The 26,408-nt window shown below is 40.9% G+C and overlaps 1 protein-coding gene across 2 annotated transcripts in view; it reads right to left on the reverse strand.

Annotated features, from left to right (window-relative positions):
• Positions 1-565: 565 nt before the first annotated feature.
• The window catches only part of LOC111868744 (fatty acyl-CoA reductase wat), an 88,164-nt gene continuing 62,321 nt past the window's right edge, over positions 566-26,408 (reverse strand). For both annotated transcript variants that reach the window (XM_023859693.2, XM_023859684.1), the window contains exons 2-9: positions 21,411-21,628; positions 16,780-17,028; positions 14,854-14,999; positions 10,003-10,112; positions 8,947-9,142; positions 6,589-6,837; positions 4,118-4,375; positions 566-2,776 (exon numbers count right to left, since the gene is read on the reverse strand). In XM_023859693.2, coding sequence (XP_023715461.1) covers positions 2,689-2,776; positions 4,118-4,375; positions 6,589-6,837; positions 8,947-9,142; positions 10,003-10,112; positions 14,854-14,999; positions 16,780-17,028; positions 21,411-21,620 — 1,506 coding nt within the window. In that variant the 5' untranslated portion in view covers positions 21,621-21,628 and the 3' untranslated portion in view covers positions 566-2,688. The remainder of the gene's footprint in view (positions 2,777-4,117; positions 4,376-6,588; positions 6,838-8,946; positions 9,143-10,002; positions 10,113-14,853; positions 15,000-16,779; positions 17,029-21,410; positions 21,629-26,408) is intronic.

Consider the following 26,408-nt stretch of genomic DNA (forward strand, 5'->3'; position numbering starts at 1 on the left):
TAATCGCCAAAGGGTTGAAACAGGAACGCACACAACAGAGCACCACAGACAAACCACTCAACTCAGACTGACGCCAGCTCACTAACAGTCGCGGGAGACCCCCAGCTAACACCACCTAGCAGCACAACTCGTAACTACAAAGCATGCGCGCGCAACAGGTCGTTTCCGGTTATTTTTGGGTCCCCCCTCGTATAATTCTCACATAGCATTATTCATTTCACCAGGTAGCATGAGTTGCAAACTAACTCCATGGAGCTGAGGTCTTCTTGAGAATGGAGTACTTGCTCAATTGCTCAAGAAATTACAAGCAATTAATAAGACCTGAAAATTAATTACCGTGTTGACAAGACCCTAGTACTGCTCGCCGTCCTGATCCAGATGAATCCAGTCCACACCATCACAACCTACTTTTAATGTCCATTTTAATATCATCTTCCCATCTAAGCCTAGGCCCTTCTCATGAACTTTTTACTTCAGGTTTTCCCACCAATTATTTGTATACATTTCTCTTTTCTCCCTTGTGTGCTTCGTGCGCTGCCCATCTCATCTTCTTTTGATCTGATCATTATAATAATATTTAGACAGGAATAACAAAGTATGAGAGGCTTTTCGTTAAGTAATCAAGAAGTAAAATAAAACGTGCAAAAATCTAAGTACACATTTTGATAGTAAACGTTTATTGAAAATCTCAGGTAACTTCTATACACAAACGCCTTTTCATAAATATTTACAACAAAAGTTGAAGTGTTTGAATTTCAGCAGAAACCATCACCCATCTCGTAATGTAGACCTAAAGGCCGGAATTCTTGTCTGACTGATTTGTCTCTTCATCATTTGGCGGCAACCGTCCTCATGTGTGTACGCATACTTGTAGGCCTAACCGTGAGCCACATAAATTTATTAATTGCAGTCCTAAAAATTAGAAGGGAAATTTCTATAGTTGCACAAAATATTGTTAAATATACACCCATTGCTGTGCAACGTGTTGGTAAATGACTTCCCGTTAAGGCAAATTCTTGATAAATAGTCCATTGCTAGGTAACGGCTTGTTGAAACACGTCTCAGAGGCTGTGACAGAGACATCGATTCAAAGGCAACACGTACTGAAACGTTTCTGTTACAACGGCTAAGTAAAGATTGTTCACGCGGCAATGAAAACACATTTCGATGGCAATAGCAAAAACGAAGAAGTGTACCTTTGCATGGAGTGTTTCATATCCAATCGGCATGAAGCCAGCTTAGGTCGAGAGAACTGACCAGAAAGAGAATACAGAAGAGAAGAGATTAGATACTAGAGAGTCCTACCGAGTAGTAGCCCAGTCCGAATAAGAGACAGAAGAGAGTAGATGAGTAGATTGGGTACAGATCTGCTCACAGAATTCGTACAAGGAGCGTCTAAAGCTGGAAGTGTTGAAGACTTCGTGTGTCATTGTTCCAGTAACCTTTTGAAGTGTTATAAATATTTCTAGATCCGACTGGTGAATATCCAATAAATCGATTCATCAATCCAGAGAACCCATTAATTACTCGCGTTACCAGAGTACGTGACAATACTGAACACTTTTTCACATTGTCAGTGCGAGCTAGTTCCTCGCTCGAGGACTTTCTTCTCTTTTCTTCTAGCCTGAAGATTGAGGCGATACGTTCCTCCGAAACGTCGGTTAACACAATATCTACACGGCTCCACATCCCAGAAGACTGCTTTCTTCATCCGTTCCTAGTTCGTAAAACCAAACTTTTATATTGTATGGCAAAATATTGTAATCAGAAATTGTGTAATTTTCACATCTTCCGAAATTCTGATCGGAAAATATTTACATTTCCCATCATTATGACGACGTTGAATGGCCGTACGCGTCTTTAGATGCTTCAAATAATTCACAATTTCAGCCAGACGAAGAACATTTGCGGAATTCCCTGTCAGGATTTAATTAATTTGCGTTCATTTCAACACGATGAAAAGAAAAAAAATGTGTTGCGGATGCTGGCAGAGCGGCTTTATTGTTAGAAACGATCGTTCGTGGCTTTTTTTTTTTGGACGCTATTCTAAGGGATGCTGTTTCATTCTCGCCGCCTTCTTAAAACTATTTCCTGAAATGTATGCAATTATATATGACAAATAAATATTTACGAGAGGGCACAAGTTTCATGCTTTCATTTTTGTTCAAAGACAATGGAAGTAGGAGATGACAATGCGAGGAAGTAACAAAATGCCAAATTTTATGGTATTTATTATTTCCTAAACTCTTAGTTCGTGTCTGACGTAATCTGTGATGTCATGCTTCCCCTTTCTCTTTGGTTCCATCGCCAGTGTAACGAAGTAACTTTGCTGCACACCGCAGGGTGCTATGCTGACACAAATATTTCAGCTTTTCCTCCATATTGGAAATTGGCTGTGTCAGCAATGAACTATTATATATGCAATAATGAACACCAAGACGAATAAAAGGGACGGAACTGAAAACAACAAACGTGGAGAAATATATGTTGTCCAAAACAGTGCACATTTATGCTCTTGTCTTATGGAAACAACAAGGCTGGTATGGCCCATAAAAACGTCACACACATAAGCATATTTAACGTGAACTCAGAGGCAAGAGGTAAAGTGCTCTTTGTCGTTGTGAAAGTTCACGCTTTGTACACGTCCTTGTGTTGCTTCACGCAGCTGGAGATTAGGAATTGTCGCTTCTATGACAAGAGGCTCCATATCGTCCACAGCAACCTCAACACAAGGATCAGCACCAGAAGCTTCACCCCTTGGTGCATCAAGACTAACCTGGAAAGAAAATCGGGGCAGAAAGTTATACTTGGTAGGCAGACTGCTGCACAGGATTTGGGTGAAAATCTTCGCCGAATTTGAGTTTCAGTTACATTTATTTTTGGTCAGCTGCCTGTCCTAATATATTTGCTGTATGTTATGTTGATCTATATCGGTCCTTTGAAAACAAACTCCGTGGCCTGTAGTCCGCAAGCGAACTATACCGACCGGGCGGTCGCCGCTTGTCGGCGAAGTTAGTGCCAACCATAGAGGATAAAGGGGGTCGCGTCTTCAGCGCAACGAATCCCCACGGCCGTTAATCTCGGTTCTCTAGACCGGAGTCGCTATTTCCTGGAAATAGCTCCTCAGTTATCCTCACAAGGCTGAGTGGACCCCGTTCCGGACCCACTATTTCTCAGAAAATCTGGTAGCGCCGAGAATCGAACCCGGGATCTCTGGATCTGTAGCTAGGAACTCTGACCACTAGACCACAGAGGCGGTCCTTTACATAAATTTTGAAAAAGAAGCGGCCATAATTATTTATTAAAAACGTGTCATTTTTAAAAATGGAGGAGTTATATAATATACACATCAATTTCCATTAAAACTACTGTATTTAATTTGAAACTTCTTCTTTTGGGTAATATTTATTTATACTTGGGCCAGGCAGTGTAAAAGAAGTTAATTAACCTGTTATAGATTTGTCAGCAACTGGATTCTACCTGCTATAATTGTAAATATAGCTTTATGCACATAGAACGTAAATATAGGATGTCCGGATGAAAGGTATCCAAACGTTTTATGTCATCGGAAAAGGAAACTCTGAAAGTTTTTTCTTCGTACCCGGCTTACGCGCAAGCGCCGCCACATTTTTGCCAACATGTTAGGAATCACCTGGACAGAGAGAGATGGCTGGGATATGAATTGGCAGAGGCAGAGGCAGAGGGATATGAATCGGCCTCCTAAGTCGCCAGATTTAACTCCAGTGGATTTTTCTTGTCGCGTTATGTGAAGAACATTGTCAACCAGGTTAAAATCATCGACCTGCAACACCTGAAGTCCCACATAAGGTACGTTGTGGCTACGGTAACACTAAACTTGCTTCAAGCCTGGATATTTGTCGTGCCACCAAGGGAACACACATTTAAATTTTTTGAGAAAATTATATACGCAGAAATAAACTTTGATAGTGTCTCTTTGTAATGATGTAACCCATTAATGTATATAATAAATTCTCTCTGAGATATAATGATTTTATTTTGGATACCTTCCATCCGGACATTCTGTATAAAGGAGAACACCTGCAGGCGGCCCTTACAGTTCGCCAAATATTCATACATTGTGAGGAGGGTTATGCACCTTTTATACTTTGCCTTGGCCTGTGGAACTGTGGCGAGTTCGTCCTTCAACAGGTATACCCTGACTCCTCGTCCATAACTGTAGAAATATTTCTCCCAGTCGAGCCCTCCGATATCAAAGTCGAACATTTTCCTGTCCTCTTCATTCAGCCTCTCCCACAAAGCTTGAACATTTTTGTTCGTGAATTTCCACTCTCGGGTACCGAAATAGGATATAACGTTGATGAACTTATTGATCTTCTTGTAGATCTTCAGTAACCTAGAGATAAAGAAGCTATTTAGAATGCAACCATACATCTTGAGAATCTTCACCCTATAGTCAAATAGGCCAAGAAAGAATAATTCTTTCCAAATAAAAGACGCTAAAGTAGATTTAATTATTAGAGTTTTATGAGTTCTGTTTTCTGGGATGTAACGCCATGTAGCATGTTGAAATTCAACAGATGGTTTGGAGGAAGAATTCTTCTAATTTTTTAAAATTGAAGAATGATTATTATTGACTATCATAGCTCAAGCGGTTAGTCGCTGGCTTCCCACCGCAGCGGCCCGGGTTCGATCCCGGGGTCTGGTCAAGTGGGATTTGTGGTGGACAAAGTGACGCTGGGCGGGTTTTCTCCGAGTACTTCGATTTCATTCCACCAAATTCTCCATCATCATAATCACCCTAGGCAAGCTACAATAGGCCAATCAGTAGCCGCCGTGCCGAGTGGACCCAGCTGGACTCCACCCCCGACTAAGCGAATTTAAAAAGAAACGTTTTAAAAATTATTGACTATAAAACCTGAAAATAAAACTGAATCTGCTGACTGATATCTGCAAGGATATTTTTCTATTTTATATCTTCTCTTGTGTACGACTTCAAGGCCGTTTATATACTCTTCTTTATATTAATTTTAACTTGGTTCCCTTACATTTAAATCAATAGTCTATTCATTAAAGGCGGCAATGCTTTTGTAATCGAATGTCGGCCAGAATGTCAGCTATCCTGACAGAAGTTATTCATGATTTTCCTCAGTCCCTCCATGAAAATTCCGGAGTATTACTTTGATTAAGCCTCAACAACTTCCTTCCAAATTCATTCCAAGTTTTTGCTCATCTATCATCCATCCATTCAACGCTATACTGCATAGTCCAGCTTCTGAAAGCGTCGTTAAATAACAAACAAATTAATAAATCAACTTGTCCCCTTATATTACGTTTAAATCAAAAGTATACAAAATATATTATATTTAACCATTATCTTTTTAAGTCAGTTATAAATACATATACTATTTATTGTACCCTTGTGTGTGCCTCTATAGTGTGCTTGGAAAAGATTTTCATGCATTTTCAACATTGATGTGTGTCGCATAAGTAACGGTTTTCTTGTACCCCCGGTGCAAGCAGTAACGTAACACGTGAGCACATATGCACTCACATTAAATGTAACATATTCCGCTAAATCTCTCCCTAGTATTTTAAATTGTTTCATTTTTGGTCCGTTACACTATCAATCACAAATTGTCAATGAAAATCCGTCGAGTGTAACAATGTTTTTTGGTCACTTATTTATCTCACTTGCCTTACATGTTTCGGTTCAAGAGAAACCATCATCAGAGGCACGTATTACAAACACNAAATTTTATCCGGCCAAAAAGTCCTACAGACTGTCCTAGAATTAAGAAACTTAAGTAAAACAACGCGTTTGAAATATAAGCCCTATTCTCTAAAGTGAAAACAACAGGGGAGGGGAGAGGGAGAAATATAGGAACATATGATTTTCTTATTTCAATTAATTAAGTTCTTTCCTATAGTTAGTAATTCACACATATATTTATACAATTAAAATGTGTCTAAATCATTTGCTTCTCATACTCTTCAACCCCTAATATGGAGACAACATGTTTCTCCGAAACCTCGGTTGACTTTCAACAGACTGCACGACATTGTATCCCAGAGATATAACTTTTTTTAATCACCGCTGTGAGAACCTCAAATCCTTCAAGATTTGGTTAGTTGTCATCAACGTTCCCTCGAAGCTGTGTGCATGAGGCGCCGCGCAACGGCTGTCGCACTCCCGCGCTCGAATCTCAGTCTTCCGCGCAATTTTATTCGTTTAGTATACATTCAATTTTAAAATAAAATCGAGGAAGTAAACTACAATTTTTTGTTATTTTTTTAGAACTTTTAATATTAATGTCTGTTGTGAACCACTCTCGAAAATCGCTGTTCCAACCCCCCACCCCCCCACCGGTTGTCCAAGCCAACCGAATTGCTGTTCAGAAGACACCATGACTTGCGCACTTGCTCCCCCAGCTTAGAGGGAACGTTGATCAACGTTCTTTGTGAGGTCACTCAATGTAATATTCATTCGGACTGCAGTTACTTCATGCGTGCCGATGGGAGAAACGAAGAGGCCTAGAGTGCTTATGCACTAAAGCGGAAACCTAGCGACATTGTCCAATAACGACAGACTGTCACAAGGCAACATACTTGGGCCGTTTTCCCAGGAGCGCTGCAAAACCGTCTACGATGATGGCCGGCAGCACATGCAGCAGGAATGTATACAGTAAGTGCAAGGAGCGATGCTTATTCAGTGTCAACGAATAGCACCAGACGCCTCGCATAGGTGGCACCTTCTTCCCATGACGCGAGCTCTTCTCCATGAACTGCTCCCAGGTGAGCGGCCTTTGCACCGAAGACACATAGTTGTACACAGGGATCTCATCACCACTCTGGGCCCTGTATTAGGAACAGAAACATTTCCATCAGCGTGTTTTACGTAGTTCTGCATTCCACTGCAGCCGGTTCGCCGCTTGCTGCGAGGTGCATACGAATTTTGCTGATGAACCAGCATGCCTGACGGCCAAAAACGTTTGGAATAAAGGGAAATAATTAACTTGTGGACTACTTGACGGTATTACGTTATACGGCGAGCAGTGTCGGAGATTGTTTATGATTTTTCAGCAGTAGGCAGCAGTTATCAGCTCCAACCAGCCATTTGTTTCAGCTGCAGTTAATGCGCAGTGAGGTATGTCATGATGCGGTATACTTCAGTGCAACGTGTGTTTCTGTATGTCACCCTGTGAAACACGTATCTGCTGGAAAGTGTCGGCAAAAATTTCGACATAAATTTCGTGATGAAAGAGTTCCCAGCAGACAAACAATTCACAATTTTTTAATAAATTTATAACAACGGGACTCTTAATAGACAAGAAAGAACATAAGCGTCGAGTGCTTACTGAGGAAAAGTTAGATGCTGTATGGACCAGACTTGAACATACACCTAGAAATTCACTGAAACTTCTAGCTTAAGAGACTGGAATGTCAAAGTCTAGTGCAAGAACGGCACCATAACTGTTGAAGTCATCCAGTGAAATTTGATGTTTGGTGTGGTGTAAGTGCAAGAAGGGTTGCTGTACCTGTGTTTTGTAACAAAACAATTAATTGCGAAAAATATTTACGTGCAGAGAGGGCAACATTTTCAACACTTCCTGTGGTCTGTGAATTGTAACTACTTAATTCGGAACGCTATCGACCGCCAGGTATGCTGATTCATCGGCAAAATTTGTATGCACCTTGCACCAAGCGGTGCACCGGCCGCAGTGGAGCGCAGAGCCGTGGATCTGGTCCACACACTAAAAATCCTCCTGTGTAAGGGAATAAATGGAATTTTTACTGTATAACATAAACATTCAATATGGGAGGTTTCCACTAACTTGAATTTCAGTACCATCTTTCTAAGTATGTGTAATAAACTTCTACAAAACTCCGTTGGTGAATTTATGTTACACTATTGAGTACATCCCTCCCACTTTGTTTATGTGATAGATATTAGTTCTCATGTAAAGGTGTAGAAATATATTGTTCAGACGTATTTATTATCTGCGCCATATTTTCTCTATAGAAAAACGTATTCCAATTGATTTCTTGGAATTTTTTTATTTTTTGTTAACTTTACTGGAATTGTGACTGACATATTACAGCATTTATCATACGGCAAATCAAAGGTAACGATTGACTAGGATGGTCAGCTATGAAATAAGATGATGCCCCTCCGAAATTATCGTGAAAAACTGGAGGAATTTGTAGGGTATCACAGTGGCAAAGGCACTTCAGCATTTTTGTAGCCACTAAAACTCATTGCTTTATGTTCCACTTGCGAGAGATTTAATTAAGTGAGAATTACATTCGTAAAGAACTTAATACTGCCCTATGTTTCGTCTGTATTTTGCCGATGCGGAACAAAATAAAATTCCCTAGACAACTTTCAGTGTAAATTTCATCTTGCCAATATGAAATTTCATACAAATCCGGTGGGTTTTGAAAATACGTGTATGATGGGCATACGGACGGACAAACACAACTAATCGTGCATGTATCAAGGCTAGTGAATAGCCTGTCAAAATTCAGTCCTTGCAATTCTCATTGGCCTTGATGTTTCCTCCGAAATTAACGGCCGGAGGGATTCGTTGCGCTGACCACGCGACACCCTCTATCGCCCTCTTATACCTCAATTCTGCAACTGCACAACTGAGAATACCACCGCCATGACTTTCAAGCCACAGCGGACATTTTGAGGTTAATAAATAGCTTGGCATTTAGTTTGCAGACATACATTGCTCCGGGGGGGAAGAAGCAAAAATGGCTGAAGTGACATGAAAATGACTTTACAAGATTTAGTGACTTATGTAAGTGTAAAAGTCTTAAGTGTTTATACAAGTACTGTGTTTTCACTTATTATCATTGTTTGTCACAAAGCTTGTTGCAAGGGTGGTAACGGGTTTGTCTTGTGTTCTGAAGCCATTCGATTTCATGTACGGATTGCTATCCATGGAAACAAAAAAATACCTGGGCTTGTTGGCAACTTCCCACGCCGACACTATTAGAGCATTGACGGCCATGTCAACAGGAACTATGTTGGCAACCTTGTCTCCATCAATGTGCACTGTCCTGATTAAACCAGTTCCGGCCCCAACGAACACACCGGTAGGCCCGTATAAATTGTCAATCCATCCGCAGACAGGCTCGTCGCGCGTGGCCACAACTACGACAGGTTCACACGTGTGCATTAGCTGTACACTACGACTAAACGAGCCAGCTTAACTGGCTCATAAATCAGGCGCATCGGGTTCAAATTCTGTAACCCACTCTTCCGTTACTTATGGCCATCAATATGACATGGATAATTATTTCTATGATTTAATAATACTGCATATCTTAGTAGCGCAACTGCATCTAGCATATGAAGGATTTAATTCCTGTGTGTTTACTGATATTCATTTGAGAGAGTTCAAAAATTTTCGAAATGATATCAACAGATACAAATTTAATTCACGAGAAAAATAGGAACAAGTTAAACTGTGGTAATACCTGTACTTACCACCATTGAATTCAGACGTGGCACTCCGAAATATTAACATATTTCAAATACCAGAAATGGCAAGACAGCGGGTAAAAATGAGAAGATACCCAGGTAAAGGTTATAGATTGGTTCAGGATTTGTTCCAGTTCCACAGTATGTGGGGGCACGCCGAAGTGTAGCTGCTTGAGGCACTATGCTACAAGCCACAAGGTCGTGAGTTCGATTCCCGATAAGGTAATTGGATTTTCCAGCCGCACTATGGCCCTGGGGTCGTCTTAGCATCTGACAGAAATGAGTATCACGAATCCTCCTGGGTTGTAAATATGGGACCGGCGCGTGAGGCTGACAACCTCACCACCATCCGTGAGCCGATTGTCTAAAAATGTAGGAGCCTCGACATCTCACAACTCCATGGGCCTCCACGGCCTGTTACAGGAATAGCTTTGCCTTTACCACAGTATGTGACACTGTTACTGACAGCAAGCGATAGACTTTGTTCTCCTCATGTGGCGCACAGTGTATATAGAGGTTGACTCACTAACCTATAGCTGGTCTGAAGACGCCGATGGGGAGACCAACTCCTTCATCTCTAACTAAATCTTCTGCCACGGCTTTCGTGAAGGCGTAAGTGTTAGGCCACTCTTCCAGCATACTGCAAGCAAGAGACATCACATCTTCCTGAAACTCATGGTCGAGCAATTCTTATTCCTGCATTGATTTTTGGAGATTTCGGGTTATATTTTAGGACCGGAGACTAGATCTCGCAACTTAGATATTTCGTGTTTTTCTCAGTCGCTAAAAATGAAGTTCCTTGAAATAAAAAATTACCCGCTTAATTCCACGGAATAACAGTCACAGTATATATTAAAATGGATCTTAGAGAGATAGGATGGGATGGTATGGATTGGATTGGATTGATCTGACTCATTATAGGGATCAGTGGAAGGCTCTTGTGAACCTGTAACGAACCTTTGGGTTCCATAAAAACCTGGGAAATTCTTGAGTAGCTGCAGATTTGACTTCTCAAGAAGGGCTCAACTCCATAAGTAAGTAAGTAAGTAACATGGTCGCGCCATAGCTCAAGATGTTAGTTACTGGCTTCCCATCGCGGCGTCCCGGGTTGGATCCCGAGTCTGCTCAAATGGGATTTGTGGTGGACAAAGTGGCGCTGGGGCAGATTTTCTCAGAGTACTTCGGTTTCCCCTGCCAATCTTCATTCCGCCAATTTCTCCACAGTCACCCTCACCTATCATCTGGAGCTGGTACAATGAGCCAGAAGTGGCCACAGTACAAGGGACTTAGTCCCACCCCACTAAAAATTAAAAAAAAATAAGTAACATTGACAGTTATCATCCTATTCAACGTTGTGTAACGTAAGGAGTTGGAAAAGCGTTATTAAATGACTAAGTAGCAAGTATATCACATTGTGACTGGGTGCAGTAAGAATGGATGCCTGTCGTTTTGCAGCCTCAGTAGTCCTAATGCAAGCCTGCAGTTTCCGGTTTACTGAACCCTTTGTTCTCGCTTGGAATCGAGACAGCTCATTCAGTGCGGTCAGAGAAAGATCTTTGTCTTTACCTTTCGTCCTGCTAAGGCTGTAGTCTTTGCATTTAGCGCATAACCGGAAGTACGTTATCAGGTAAAGAAAACTAAGTTCTCCGAAACCTTGGAAAGTCATCCACTACAACATCCTTTCTTCATCCTAATGGATTTAAATATGAATTTTGCGTGAGACTTTATTTATTCATTTTCGGCGGGCTTAGTATAACATGAAAACATATCATCATCATCATCATCATCATCATCATCATCATCATCATCATCATCATCAGTAATCTGTCAGACGACGGGTCCACAGTCTCTTCCAAAACAATTCCTCCACTTAATGCGATCTAGAGCTTTCTCCTTCAAATGACAGTATCCTCTTCTGTCCCCAAGGTCATCCAGCATCTTCTTACGTCTTCTTCCTCGTCTTCTTGTCACTTCTATCCGCCCATCTATCTTTCCTTCGATAGCTTCTTTTAGAAGGCAGTTTCTGCGTAAAACATGACCAATCCAATTAGCCTTCCGTTTTCTTATTTCGTGTAGGATATTCCTCTGCTCACTGACTCTAATTAACACTTCTTCATTTCTCACATAATCGGTCCAACTGATCTTCTCCATCCTTCTCCAACACCACATTTCGAAACTTTCCAGATGTTTCTGATCTACTGCCCTAAGTGTCCATGTTTCAGCCCCATACAGAGCTATGCTCCAAATGTAGCATTTCACTAGTTTCTTCCTCAAATTTAAGTCCAATTTGCTGGTAAAAAGATTCTTCTTCTTGCTAAATGCAGCTTTTGCCATGGCAATCCTGGATTTAATTTCACAAGTACACCTTCCATCATCTGTTAACAAGCTACCCAAATATTTAAAACATTTCACATTCTCCAGTTGTTTTTGGTCTATCTTTATTGTGACTGGGGTTGGTTGTCTCGAAATTTTCATTACTTTTGTTTTCTCCACATTCATTTCCATGCCATAGCACCTTCCAATTTCAATTAGTCTATCAATCATGCCCTGTAGCACAGTTTCTTCCTTAGCCATTAACACAAGGTCATCTGCATATTTCACAGTTTGAATAATTTGCCCTCCTACTTTGAAGTCACCGAGCCCATCCAGAGCTTCCTTGGTAAGGCATTCGCTGTACAAGTTGAACAGAATTGGTGATAAACAGCATCCTTGTCGAACTCCTCTTCCAATCTGCACACTTCCTGTCTCCCCCCTGTCCAGTCGTACTCTAACTTTCTGATCCATGTACAATTTGCTAATCAATCTTCTTTCATGCCAATCGATACCTGTTTCTTTCAGGATCTGCATTAATTTGGTCCAGTTTACCCGGTCAAATGCCTTCTGCCAGTCTATGAAGCAAACACACAGTTCTTCATCTATCTCCAAAGTTCGTTCCGCTATAATTCTCATCATCCCAATTGCATCCCTGGTTCCTTTTCCTCTTCTAAATCCAAACTGATCTTCTCCAAGTACATCCTCTATTTTCCTTTCAATTCTTCTTTTAAGTATCTTTGCTATTATCTTTGCTGTATGTGCAATAAGACTTATTGTGCGATGGTCGCTGCATTTTGTAGCTTTTGTCTTTTTCTTTAAGGCAATCATTGTAACTTCTGTAAAGTCCTTGGGCCACTCTCCACTTTCATATATGGTGTTCATTAGTTTTGTCAGTGTTTTCAAACCACCTTCTCCCAACAACTTGAGCACATCTCCAGGTACATCATCATCTCCTGTAGCCTTTCCCTTCCTCATTTCCTTGATAGCTTTTTCCACCTCACTTTGTAAAATATATGGTCCTTTCTCGTCTGTATCTACTTCTTCTTCCGGTTCAACTTCTAAGGTTTCTGGCCGATTAGGTCGATCATATAGTTCTGAAATATAATTTTCCCAAATTTTCAGCACTTGCCTCTGATCTACTATTCTATTCCCCTGGGAGTCTTCGATGCCATTTTTTTTTCCTCTCGCTCTCACTTTTGAGCATATAGGGCTGATTTATCAGTTTCTTGATCATTTTACAGACGTTAGGACTCCTTGGACTGGTGATCAGCTCGTCGCAAGGCCTCTAACTAAGCACAGGACAACACAAACACAGAAAAACGCACATACACACCAAACAGCTATGCCTCGAGTGGGAGATTCGAACCCACGATCCCGGCTTCCGAGCGAGCGAAGACAGTACATGCCTTAGACCACTCGGCTACCGTGACTGACTAGCAAGTTGTTTAGCTCAGAACAATTATCGTAGTGACAAACCCACAATCCTTATGACATTTGATGTATTAGGAATCCACTCAGAATAACTTGGATTTTGGATTTTTTCAATCGTCACGTATTCTAGAAACTAGAAAACACGACTTCTCGGAAACAGGATCTGTTTCCGTCCTCAGGTGAGTGGGAAGATACCTACTCTGTCTACTCAATTGGGCCCCTTAGAAAGAGCGAACTTCGCTCACAAGTCCAGTGATCTTCCTAAGGAACCCAACTGAGTAGGTGTTTCCTCCGTCACATGAGGACGGAAACAAATCCAGTTTCCGAAACGTCGTGTTTTTAGTATGTAGAATACGGGACGATGAAAATAAGTCTAAACCCCCAGTAATTCTGAGTGTTATACGCCATTGTCAGAAGCATTTAGAATCTATTAGGAATCCAGTCCAATTTTTTAATTACTGATTTATCGGAGCTCGTTTGCGGATTCTTTACCGATACTTGTGGAGGGCCCTGGAAAAGGAATCAGAGCTTTATATCACTAACAAATGAACTAACATGTATGTATTGCATGGAATAACAAATAAATACTTAAAATAATCACAATAATACCAACAATTGTAGTGTTATCAGTCTAAATCAACTATTACAGGGCTAACGCTTAGTGTTCACTTGTGAAATAGGAACCAAGTTATTTCTGCTTAATGTATGTAAGATCTCTTTCAACCACCTTTATCCCATGTCTTCAGATAATGCTCTAAATTAAATTATAAGTGGACTGTGAGAACATTTGGTGATAACATATCCTGAATTTGGCAAGTTCCGTTCTTGATTCTCAGACTTCTTTTATAATCTACTTGTATTTCTCCGTCCAGCACATGACAATGCTCATCCAGTAATGCTGTAAATACTCGTAAATACTTTTGACCCCTTTCAGAGTCTTAGGACCTCATAGTTATATTTCTTGTACAAATTTTAAAGTTCTCATGGAACTATCTCACAGTTACTTTTCTTCTTCAAGTTTTTAAATTTTCATGGCTCCATCTCACAGCTACTTTGCTTCTTCAAGTTTTTAAATTTCCATGGCACCATCTCACAGCTACTTTCTACAAGTTTTGAAATTTCAAGGTTACTTTCTTCTATAAGTTCTGAAGTTTTCGAGGCCGTGATTACCAGATTATGATCTTCAGAGTACTGACATGTATTAGTCTTGTAGGCAGATACCGATGTTTTGCATCAACGTACTGTATCCATCTTCAGGTTCAAAACTGTACAGTGTTGAATCAGTTGGTAGTGAAAACGGATTGAAAGAAATGTTACTGCAATCTACTGCAGAAGGAACCCTGCCCTAGGTTTCAGTGACCATCTTCTTTGAAAGTTGCTTGTACAGCCTAACTGATTTCTCGTCCCACAAGCATTTACAGAGACTCTAGACCATAGACGGAGTTGTATTATGCATATACGTAAAACTGTTGACACTGAGAACACGCACAGCTGAATGTTAACAGATTCAGGACTGTGATACAGAACATGCATTAGCACATACCCAGTTGTACGAGTAATGTCTGTTGGTGTATACTGTTAGCTCTAATATCATCTCTCTAGTTATGAAACTGTGAAGCACAAGACAAATGACTTACTATGGGGTAATCACTTCCATTACTTTATCGCTCACGCTATCCGCAATAGCGGATACTTTTTGGTGTGTGAATGAATAGGTGTAGAGCTTCTCCTCAATCTCCTGAAGATGACAGTTGCAGTACGCTGTCGAAACATGGATCACGACCTGGACGGTGAGAACAAAGAAGAAAGTTTAGATGTACCAATAAATACTGCGTAAATTTAATGTTGAATTAGAATCATTTTAGATTATGCAAAATATGAACCTATATGCTGTGTATTTGAAAGGGAATATGCTATTGATTTGGGATGGGAAGAGTTAGCTTTTCACTGCTGTCAATATTGAGGCTACAGACACGTGCTCACGCTCGTTCATCACTCGCGGATTTCTTATACCCTGAAGATTGAGGCTATATGTTCCTCTTAAACGTCGATTAACAAAATATCTACACGGAGCCACATCCCAGAAGACGGCATTCTTCATAATATTTGTACATTCTGGTTGTGTTTAATTAAGCAAAAACTTTCTGAAGTATTTCAAGGTTCTTGCTTTACATGCCCTTGGACAATTTGCTGGTATACATTTTCAGATTTGTAATTGCCATATGTAATTAATTTATATATTAACATAATATTTATAGATAATATACAATGTGTATGTACCGAAGAGAGATGAAGTAACAGGAGGTTGGAGAAAACTGCTCCATAACTTGTACTCTTCTCCAAGTATAATTAGAATGATCAAGTCAAGGAGGATGATGTGGGCAAGGTATGTAGCACGAATGGGGGAGACAAGGAATGCATATAGGATATTGGTGGGAGAGCCAGAAGGAAACAGACCACTGGGAAGATCGAGGCGTAGGTGAGTGGACAATATTAAAATGGATCTTAGAGAGATAGGATGGGATGGTATGGATTGGATTGATCTGGCTCAGGATAGGGACCAGTGGATGGTTCTTATGAGCACGGTAATGAACCTTCGGGTTCCATAAAATGCTGGGAAATTCTTGAGTAGCTGAGGATTTGGCGACTCCTCAAGAAGGGCGCCGCTCCAAGAGTAAGGATGTAAGTTAGATTAAGACACAGCTGGCAGTTTCATATTTCAGATTTAGCGGGAATAGTGACAAGGTCGTTTATAAAGCAGTGGAGCTACTTACTAGCATATGCAAATTCTTGAGCTGTACAATTAATATCAATCTTCATATTGATGGATAATTTGCGAGTTCTTGCAGTGTTTTGGGAGAGCAAGGGACGACAGGAATTCATGGACACACACACACACACATCACNCTGTGTAGTCTGGTATTGACATGTCAAAGCATAGCAGTGCCTTCATCTTCATGGTCTATGCTTGACTCTTGTTTGCTTGGCTACTCTTCGAACCCGAAGATGGAGGCCGTAAGCTACTCCAAAACATCAGAATATCTATACCAGGCTACAAACAATATAAACAAACAAACAAACAAACAAACAAACTCCATGGTCTGTAGTCCTCAAGCAAACTATACCGACCGAGCGACCGCCGCTTGTCGGCGAAGTTAGTGCCATCTTTTGGAGATAGAGGGTATCACGTGGTTAGCGCATAGGTTCTCCATGGCAGTTAATCTCGGTTTCTAGACCGGAGCCGCTATTCCCTTGAAATAGCTCCTCAGTTATCTTCACGAGGCTGAGTGGACCCCGTTCCAGACCCACTACTTCTCAGAAAGTCTAGTAGCGCCGGGAATCGATCCCGGGACCTCCAGATCTATAGCCAGGAACTCTGATCACTGGACCACAGAGGCAATCTTACTAGACTACACAGTGTAAAAATCAATAAAACAATACTCTTAATAGTCACAGGCGTGAGAACCTCACATATAGCACAAATTTATCTGTTTTGTCACAGAACAATTATAATTGAAGTAGAGCTAAATCTAATTTGAAAGACGGCATGAGCCGTCGGGCACCTTCAGTTTCGACATTTCCTTGGCGAGCTCCAGTACGTTGTGTGTGCCCATAACATTGATGCCGACGGCAAGGCGCATAGCCTCATCGAAACGCACAGTGGCGGCTACGTGGAATATATGGGTCACGTCCTCCATAAGCAGGCTCCGGTCCAAGGATTTGAGCCCCATACCCTGCAGGTTACAGTCCCCAGATATGGCTACCACCTTATGACGAAGCTTCGGCTCGTTGTCTTTCATTTTATCGAACAACTGCAAATGAAAACACAAGGTTAAAATGGGATGACCAATTGGCGATCAATATAAGGCAACGTACATGTGTTTAACTTACATTCGCCTCTTTTATTCCTAGTACAAACAAAACAAACAAATTCCATGGTTTTGACCGGCAAGCGAACCGACCGAGCGACCGCCGTTTATCTGCGAAATTAGCGCTAAATTTAGCGGACAGAGGGTGTCGCGTAGTCAGCTCAACCTATCCCCACGGCCGTTACTTTCGGTTTTCTAGACCGGAGCCGCTATTTCCTAGAAATAGCGCCTCAATTATCCTCAAGAGGCTGAGTGGACGCCGTTCCAGACCCACTATTTCTCAGGAAATCTGGTAGAGCCGGCAATCAAAACCGGATCTCTGGATCTGTAGCCAGGAATTCTGGCCACTAGATCACAGAGGCGGTCTTCTAATCCTACTCCTCCAGCTGTAAACAAACTCATTAATTAAACAATTAAGCGAATTTAAAAAAAAAATTCTACCGCTAGAAATTTCCTAGACTCTTTCCTCGCTTTCAGAATATAAACTGCCCGATTAATTTTTCATAACATTCAGCATTACAGTTTCTCTCTGAAGAAGGGACAAGTGCTATGTCCAGGAGTCCAGTATGAATAATTAAGCACTTCGTACTCAACTATATTAATTATTTGCAAGGACAATACAATGTATTCATAGTGGATATGCTAACCCTAATTATCCAAATCGCTGGCAACATTAAAATGTTCTCCATTTCCCTGTTCCTTCGCTTTGTGTGTGGCGTGTATGTGACAAGGCCGAGACTACAACGTCATTGTTGCATATAATTCCATACGATAATACAATGCGATTCTAAATTATTGTCGGGGTCACCGTTAATATTCCACGGATACTCCGACAATAATATAGAATCACTCTGTACACTTTAGTCAGAAAGTGTTATCAGAGATTTCTGTAGAGATAAGGTACGAACTTTCACTAATAATTTCCTGTGAATCATTATGCAGCACTTAAGGTCGACTGAAAAGTTTCTAATCATTTACACTTCCTGTCACGTGAATGTCTTATTGTGTGTATTATTGGGGATTTATTTGACTCGGGAGAATGAGGACTTCCACCTTAAATGGCGATCTGCCTGGCTAATTAAGACGGTGGCAATACGTAATTTTCGACAATAAACGCCTGAACAGCTCATCCTCTCCCCTCGGCTGTCCACACAAAAGTGACGCAGCTCCGAAGAACTGGGACAAGTTACGGCCTGGAAGGTTCTATGAGCAATAATTTCGCTACACATGCTTTTGTTTCGAATTCTTAGCACCAATTTTAACCCATTTATGATAATTATTTTACTGTCGTACTTTTAATTTGTTTACTTTGCACGTGACATTACAAAATAGGCATGAAACTCATTTCCGGCGTTCTAATCTCAGATCGGTTATTTCATACACTGGCTGTTTCGTAAGTTACATCGCTATCAACTGCAATTGCTACTTGGTACCGGATGACAGAAAAGCGTGTTGGTTAAAAAGTAGCCGTTTTATTACTAAATATATTTTTATTTTTGTTGTACTTGTTTTATTTTATCGGCATGTCTTTCTAGTCTGTGGAAGGTTTTATTTAGAGGCAGGATTACGTCACCTTATGGTGAATAGACAAGTGTTTTTTCTTCCATTCACTTAGCGATCGATGCAACACAAAAACATATGACAAAAGAAAGTTTTAATTTCTTTTCTCTGAATGAGTGTGTTGTGGTTTTTTTCCTTGGCACTACAGCCCCAGTGGGCCTAGGCCTACCTCCATGAACTTCTTCGTTCACTTCGGTCTTTCTTGATCTTACACATTCGGTATGACCCCTTGGGCGGGTGAACAGCTCGTCGCAAGGCCTCTACCTGTACACAAACACAGAAAAACGCACACAAACATCCATGCCCTGAGTGAGATTCGAACCCACGATCCCGGCTTTCGAGCGAGCGAAGACAGTGCACGCCTTAGACCGCTCGGCTACCGTGACCGGCTTGTGTGGTAGTTTAACATGTAGTAATTGACGTTAATAAGAAAAAGAACAATCCTTGAATCTGGTTCAAATGGTGCACATGTGTTCCAGATATGTTCTAACCGCTGGATTTCTTAAGGTTAGGAATACCTCAGCAAGTAAACGGGATTGCTCTACGTAAAATTTTGTATACCAACCCGCTCCTATTTTCACTCATTTGGTAACAATTATGTTTAAAATTCTGTGATCTATTCGATGTGCATTTTTATATTTGGGAGCCAGGATAGCTCAGTCAGTATAGGGACGGGCTGGATGGCGGGGGTTTCATTCCCGGAAGGGCTAGAAATTTTTCTCTGCTCCACACCGTCAAGATTTGCCCTCAGGCCCACTCAGATTTTTATTTAATGAGTAGCGTGGGGTCTTTCCCTGGGAGTAAAGTAGCTGAGGAGCGAAACTGACCACTGCCCTCCGTCCAGTGCCGAGGTCAACAATGGTGGCCCTACACTTCCACTCCACCATACGTCTTCATGGCATGGGGAATACTCGATTTAATACAGTGACAATTTTGCATATCTGGAGGCACGCACTTTGAATAGAAGCTTCTTTCGGGCAGTCGTCTTTCCTACGTTGTCAGTGATAAAAGTAATTCTACAACATCTTCCAAATTGTCTGGCCATCTGAGACTTCTACGGAATTATATAGTCGAGAGCACAATATTCGAATCATCCAGCTAAATTAAGTAAGTGGCATCGAGAGTTAATAAGAAGAAACAAAAAGTGAAAGTTTATTTACAACGTAACTTGTCTGAGTGAAATTTGCGTCTTACTTCCTGGCCAGCTATTTGACCAGTGACTAGGTACTAAAGTACATATATCTGCCATAGGAATGAACAGCATCAGTGTAACACGTGACAATATACTGTGCTCACTACATCAGGTCTTGATTTGATCAGCGTAGTAGCCTCTGGTTCCCGAGTTGTCGCCAATTCAAACAAGGTCTGAGGCTGCAGTTGGTTGCCTGAGATGTCTAGAGGCTAGGGAGAAACCCCATGTGCTCGTATCATTGCGACGCACGCCCAGACACCTACTCTTTTGTATTTATCTCACTTCACCATTGATATTCCACTTATTTTGACCCATTACCTAACTTGAAATCTGTATCTACTACTGGCTGTGAGTTAGTAGCCAGTGATGGGCGGCGAGAAGATACTTATAATATGATGTCGGATGTTGATAAAGATTTACTTGTTAAGCTCTTTTCTTCCTCCTCACTGCAATATTGGGGACGACACGAAAAATGTTGCAACTTATTTAAAAAATCTGTTTGATAATTAAAGCACAATAATTTTTCAGTTGTGCAGTTGATACAACGTTGATTCCTGTTAAATGTATTTCGAATGTGTACTCCTAAATTAATTCTTAATAGGCTATATTTAGATTAAAAGTTAAAATACACCTATTTATGATTATATAAGACTCCATTCAGTAAAGAAACTCAGTATGAGCTGGACGCAGGATTCACATCCCGGTAAGACCTTTTTCTCTCTACAATACCACGTTCAGATGTGCTCTAGGACCCACACATCCACCTATCCTGTGGTCGCCCTGACTTCATTCCCATGACAATAAAGCAGTCAGAGATATCCCAGAGCTACTAAAAATTATACGCTCTAAGAATCCTAGTATCTTTGTTGCTAATAGTTTTTTCTAGGGTTAGACCTTGCGTGGAAATATTATGCCCAGAACAGTGTGATGCCCTGCCCTCTGGTTTTCGAAAATAGGCGGCGTGTACAAAATAGGAATTACACAGTTTAATTGGAACCGAATTACACGTTATGATTAGAGCCAATTGCAAATAGCGAATGTTCAGACAACTAGTCCCCCTGGACCATTTCAATACACCCTCATTACGGTCGTCTACTACAAAAGAAGGACACCAAGAAACCCCTCAGTGAAGACAGCTAGTCCGGGACTCAACCCAAAGACCTATAGACTAAAGATATCAGAGTGTTAGTCATTACAGTGGAGAACGAATAAGAAAGGTGAAAATAGAAGTGTGGTCGACTGAAAGAGCCAGGAATTATGTTGTAATTAATTTGGGAGGCGGAAGAACACCGCAAAAAGCGCCAATCTTTGTAACTAGTCGTCCTCCAAAACTTTGAACTTGTTACATATGAAATGAAAAGAATGACGTCTTTGTACTATTCTGTACTCCCGGACGACCTTGATAATTATTTAAATTTTCACTTTGACCATGTTAATTAGACCATATTTACCTTCTATTTGTACAATCGCCTTTCGTAACATGGAGAAAATTAGAGGTACAGTGGTACATTAGGTCTTATTTCCCATGACTGCTTTCAAATCCAGTCCAATGGATATAAGTTTCAGTACGTACCGGATCGCTGAATATATCCTCAAGACGAGTTTCGGGGTCTTTGCCCTTCTTGCTACGGATCAGCACATAGATAGTGTTGAGATGTGGACAGGACCGGAGCAGTTTCTCCATCAGCACTTTGCCCATGAAGCCAGTCCCACCAGTGATCAGCACGTTGGCACCCCGATAGAATTCCTGCACCTCAGTGCCTCGGTCGCCAATGCAATCCATGTGTGTCACTGAAACACATGCACAACCAACTCGGTTACCCACTTCTGGAAAGCCAAATTACTTACTTATTTACTTACTTACTCATGGAGCTGAACCCTTCTTGAGGAGCCGCCAATTCTGCAGCTACTCAAGAATTTCCCAATTTTTTTGGAACCCGAAGGTTGATTACCGTGTTCACAAGAGCCCTACACTGGTCCCTACCCTGAGCCAGACCAATCCAATCCATACCATCCAATCCTATCTCACTAAGATCTATTTTAATATTGTAACGTGCTTTCTTACGGTGATCGCTGCGTAACGGCCACAATAGGAAGTTAACAGCCTACAATGGGTCTCCACGCAATAATAGTGGACCGTTGCCTGGGGCAAACAAACGCGTTTCCTAGGAGATGAAAGGTAACGAATTGTCCGAGGCGTTGCGTGACAACAGAAGGTTCATTGCATAGCAACCGCCGAGGTTATTAAAGCCCAGCTCCTGTCTCCAACCTCCTGTTACTTCATCTCTCTTCGGTCCAAATATTCTCCTCAGCACCCTGTTCTCAAACACCCTCAGTCCATGTTCCTCCCTTAATGTCAGAGACCAAGTTTCACGCTCATACAGAATCACAGGCAGAATTATAATTTTGTATTTTATACTTTTTATGTTTTTGGACAGCAGACGAGAAGACAAAAGTTCTAGCCTGAATGGTAGCAAGTATTAGCCGAATTCAGTCTTCTCTTAGGAAAGCTGAATTATAATGCAAAAAATATCCGTAAAACCGGAGACTCACCTGTCCTCGTACAAAGCCCACTGACTACTGGCAAGCATTTACAAAACTTTCTTATCACCTGTTAGGTTCCAGAGTCATATCACCTCACATCAGTATCGCTGATAATGTTTCGAAAATACTTACTTACTTACTCATGGAGCTGATGGCCCTCGAAGGTTCATTACCGTGTTCACAAGAACCCTCCACTGGTCCCCCTCCTGAGCCAGACCAATCAAATTCATACCATCCCATCCTATCTCTCTAAGATCCATTTTAATATTGTCCACCGACCTATGCCTTGGTCTTTCCAGTGGTATCTTTCATTCCGGCTTTCCCACCAATATCCTATATACATTCCTCGTCCCCCCATTCGTGCTACATGCCCTGCCAACCTCATCCTCCTTGACTTCATCATTCTGATTATACTTGGAGAAGAGTACAACTTATGAAGCTCCTCATTATGCAGTTTCTCCAACGTCCTGCCATTTCATCTCTCATCGGTCCAGGTATTCTCCTCAACACCCTGTTCTCAAACACCCTCAATCTATGTTCCTCCTTTAACGTCAAAGACCAAGTTTCACACCCATACAGAACCACAGACAAAATTATAGTTTTTCGAAAATACTGCTCATACTAAAATATTGTGAATATGGCATAGACTGAAAATGAAGGTAGAATGAAACAGCAGTTCCCGGCAAGGATTTACAAGAGACCTAGATATTAAAATACAACCTCTGTAGCCAAATTTTGTCCCATTTTCTTTTACCAAAATTATTGTGATGTAATGTCACCAGAGGAAGCAAGGACAACAAGTTATGTCAGAATGGTGACTGTATTTCGCTTTCTAATCATGGCTCGAACTTAGGACGAACATGGAATATACTACACATGGAGAAGTAATGTAAGGGAAATATAGTTGAACATAAACACAAATCAAAATAAATTAAAATAAATCCGATAAGAGAGTATCCAGGAAAATAACTATTACAAGTTTTATTAGATTGTGCTGAGTGGGATTAGATCGGCCTGTTTTGTATTGGGTCAGGTTGTATTTGCTTCTGCTTTAATATACCCAAATAGCCAAATGGCACAAGGTAGAGTGGTGTATAACCGTATATTTTCCATACTTGCTTTCACGAAAATCGTGGAGAGATTTGCACTATACTTACATCTGCATTTCAATTATGGACGTTCTAACGTACACATGAAGTTCCGCGATAAGACCCCGAAACAGAGGTAGTGTTCTTCGGACCATGCAAATCTTGAATGTGTCGGACTTATACTCAGAAAAATAAATTGTTGTTTTGTTACTTTCGTTAAAAAATTGGCTTGACTTGTAAATGATGACGTGGTCTCTTTGCTCTGAAATATTGCTCTAGAAATGTAGTTTGACTACCTAAGGAATATATAGATTTTATTTCAGTTCTTAAATTATCCAGCAAAAACAATATATAAATATTTCTGAATAATAATAAAACAAAAACAAACTCCGTGGTTTCAATCCGCAAGCGAAATATACCGACCGAGCGACCGCCACTTGTCGGTGAAGTTAGTGCCAACTTTAGGTGATAGAAGGTGTCGCGTGGTCAGCGCAACGAATCCCCACGGCCGTCAATTTCGGTTTTATAGACCGGAGCCGCTATTTCCTTTAAATAGCTCCTCAGTTATCCAGAATTTTGTAATTTCAGAAATCGAGAAATTAAGGTCCCTATCTCCACATATTAGCCAATAAATTACTGTTCGTTCTCAAAAAAAAAATTGAAGAGTGAGATAAGAATATTTATATAGGCCTATATTTAAATTAGGCAGTATCGGAGTCACTAAATTAAGATTTGCTCTATTCTACTCATTTACTAACGTTTTAGTAAGCTAATTTCTTTGCGACGAGCCGATCACTCGTCCAGGGAGTCTTACTGTCTGTAAAATGATCATGAAACTGAAAAATCAGAGGACAGGGCCCAAGGGGGCTGTAGAGTCAGTAAAAAAAAACTAATTTCTCTCAGTATATACGTATTTCTGATTTCTTTTACAATTTTCAGAGATTTGAGTCCGTGGAGAAATAAAAAAATACCCTTTTCTGAATCTTGTAGTTCAAATCCCGTCTAGACACAAGCATTCTAATCACATACACACTTGAAGAAAACAAATCTTTTCGCGAAAATCATTATATGTCTCACTCTAGTTATGGAATCCAAATTTGAACGCAATAATTCAAATATTCCAATCTAAAGCCTTGCGCTTAATAACCAACTCACCTTGGTATGTCTGCAAATTTACTCTCTATAATGATCTGTAAATCACATTTGTCATAGAAGAAATACACAGATTGTCAACACTCTACTGTCAAAGCAAAGTAACAGACTAGTTGCAGAAATTAGCAACGCACCAAATGTAGGAAGAAGACTGAGGAGACTATGGCCGTCTGACCTACCAGAACCCGCAGATGAAGAAAGCTAAAGCCATTATATACGTAATTCCGCTACAGGGCCTGTAAGAGTATCACCAATGGATGACTTTACTCAAGACACCCTCTTGGAGCAAATTTACTTATTACTCCATAAAATCGAGAGTTCATTGTAAATATGCAATTTATATGTTAATAAAATATTTAAACTCTTATGGATCAAAACCTGTTCATATTATCTGAAACCTAACTGCCATAGATATACAGGGTATTTCATGACTTTAGTGTAGAACTGCAGGAGGTGATTTCCTAGGTCTTTGTGATCAAAAAAGTTAATATAAACATGTGTCCGATTTTGGGCGGTTACGGAGTTATGACCGTTTTTTCATTCCCTTACGCCCTCGTGTGAACCGGGTCTATCATCTGGCAGGTCGCTATTTTTTGCCAGCTAGAGACAGAGCGTTCTCGTTATCTCGACACTTGAGAGGTACCTAAGGCGTGGTGGGTTGTTATGTCCGGCCACAGCTAGTGTGGCGGCTACTGGTGTTCAGAACAGTTCTCATCTCGGTGCGTCTGTTACGTTCACGATGCCATTTACGTTTACATTTGAGGAGTATGCAGATATGATTTATGTGTACGGGTTTTGTGACGGTAACTCAGTTCTTGCCGTAGCTGAATATCAGCAACGGTTTCCGAATCGTAGAATACCGAACCGGAGAGTGTTTACTACGTTCGTATTGCAGCCGAGCGCGGTGTTAATGAAGGTGTCAATGAAGAAGGCATTGTTCATATGGTACACCGCAGTCCACGTACGAGTACGCGAAGAATTGCCAGCCAGGTCTCCAGACTTAAGCCCACTGCATTATTGTGTGTGGGGATGGAAGAAAGAACTGGTTTACAATGTGAAGGTGGCAACGCGAGATGCTTTGCTCGGTCGCATTCTGGACGCCGCTGACCACATAAGAAACAGCCAGCTGAAGCTGCTACGTGCTACCCGCGCGGTTCACAACCGAGCGGCAGCCTATGTTCCGGCCGTCGGTGGCATTTTCGAAAATCAGCTTAAAGCACCAATAAATTCAAATTAAAGGTAATTTCACGAAGTCAACTTTACATTCATACTTTAAATGTATCATGTATTATGCTGGTTTATTATTTTGTTCCGTTTATTGTCAGTAATCGTTACCTTCTGTTCTGAGTTTAAAACGGTCATAACTCCGTAACCGTCCAAAATCGGACACATGTTTATATGAACTTTTTTGATCACAAAGACCTAAGAAATCACCTCCTGCAGTTATGCCCTAAAGTCGTGTATAGTGCACCTTCCAGTGACATTTCTTTTAAATTATTTTCTACCTTATTCATTCAAGGAAATTTGATTATCGGCTGAAATCAATGGAAATATTGTAGACCTTGATCATTATATGAGTTTTTCAAAACATGTAATTATACCTTATTATGTAAACCGTTCAAACGTCCTGCACGTATCATTACCTCTCGCTGTTAAACAACTGGATGAAGGATGGTAAAGGTAAAACTAGACCCACAGGGTTGAGAGACGTCGAGGCTCCCACATTTTCTCTAGACAATCGGCTCAGAAATGGCGGTGAGGTTTTCAGCCTTACGCTTCGCCCACCC

This window comes from Cryptotermes secundus, unplaced genomic scaffold, assembly GCF_002891405.2.
Source record: "Cryptotermes secundus unplaced genomic scaffold, Csec_1.0 scaffold280, whole genome shotgun sequence".
Taxonomy (NCBI): Eukaryota; Metazoa; Arthropoda; class Insecta; order Blattodea; family Kalotermitidae; genus Cryptotermes; species Cryptotermes secundus.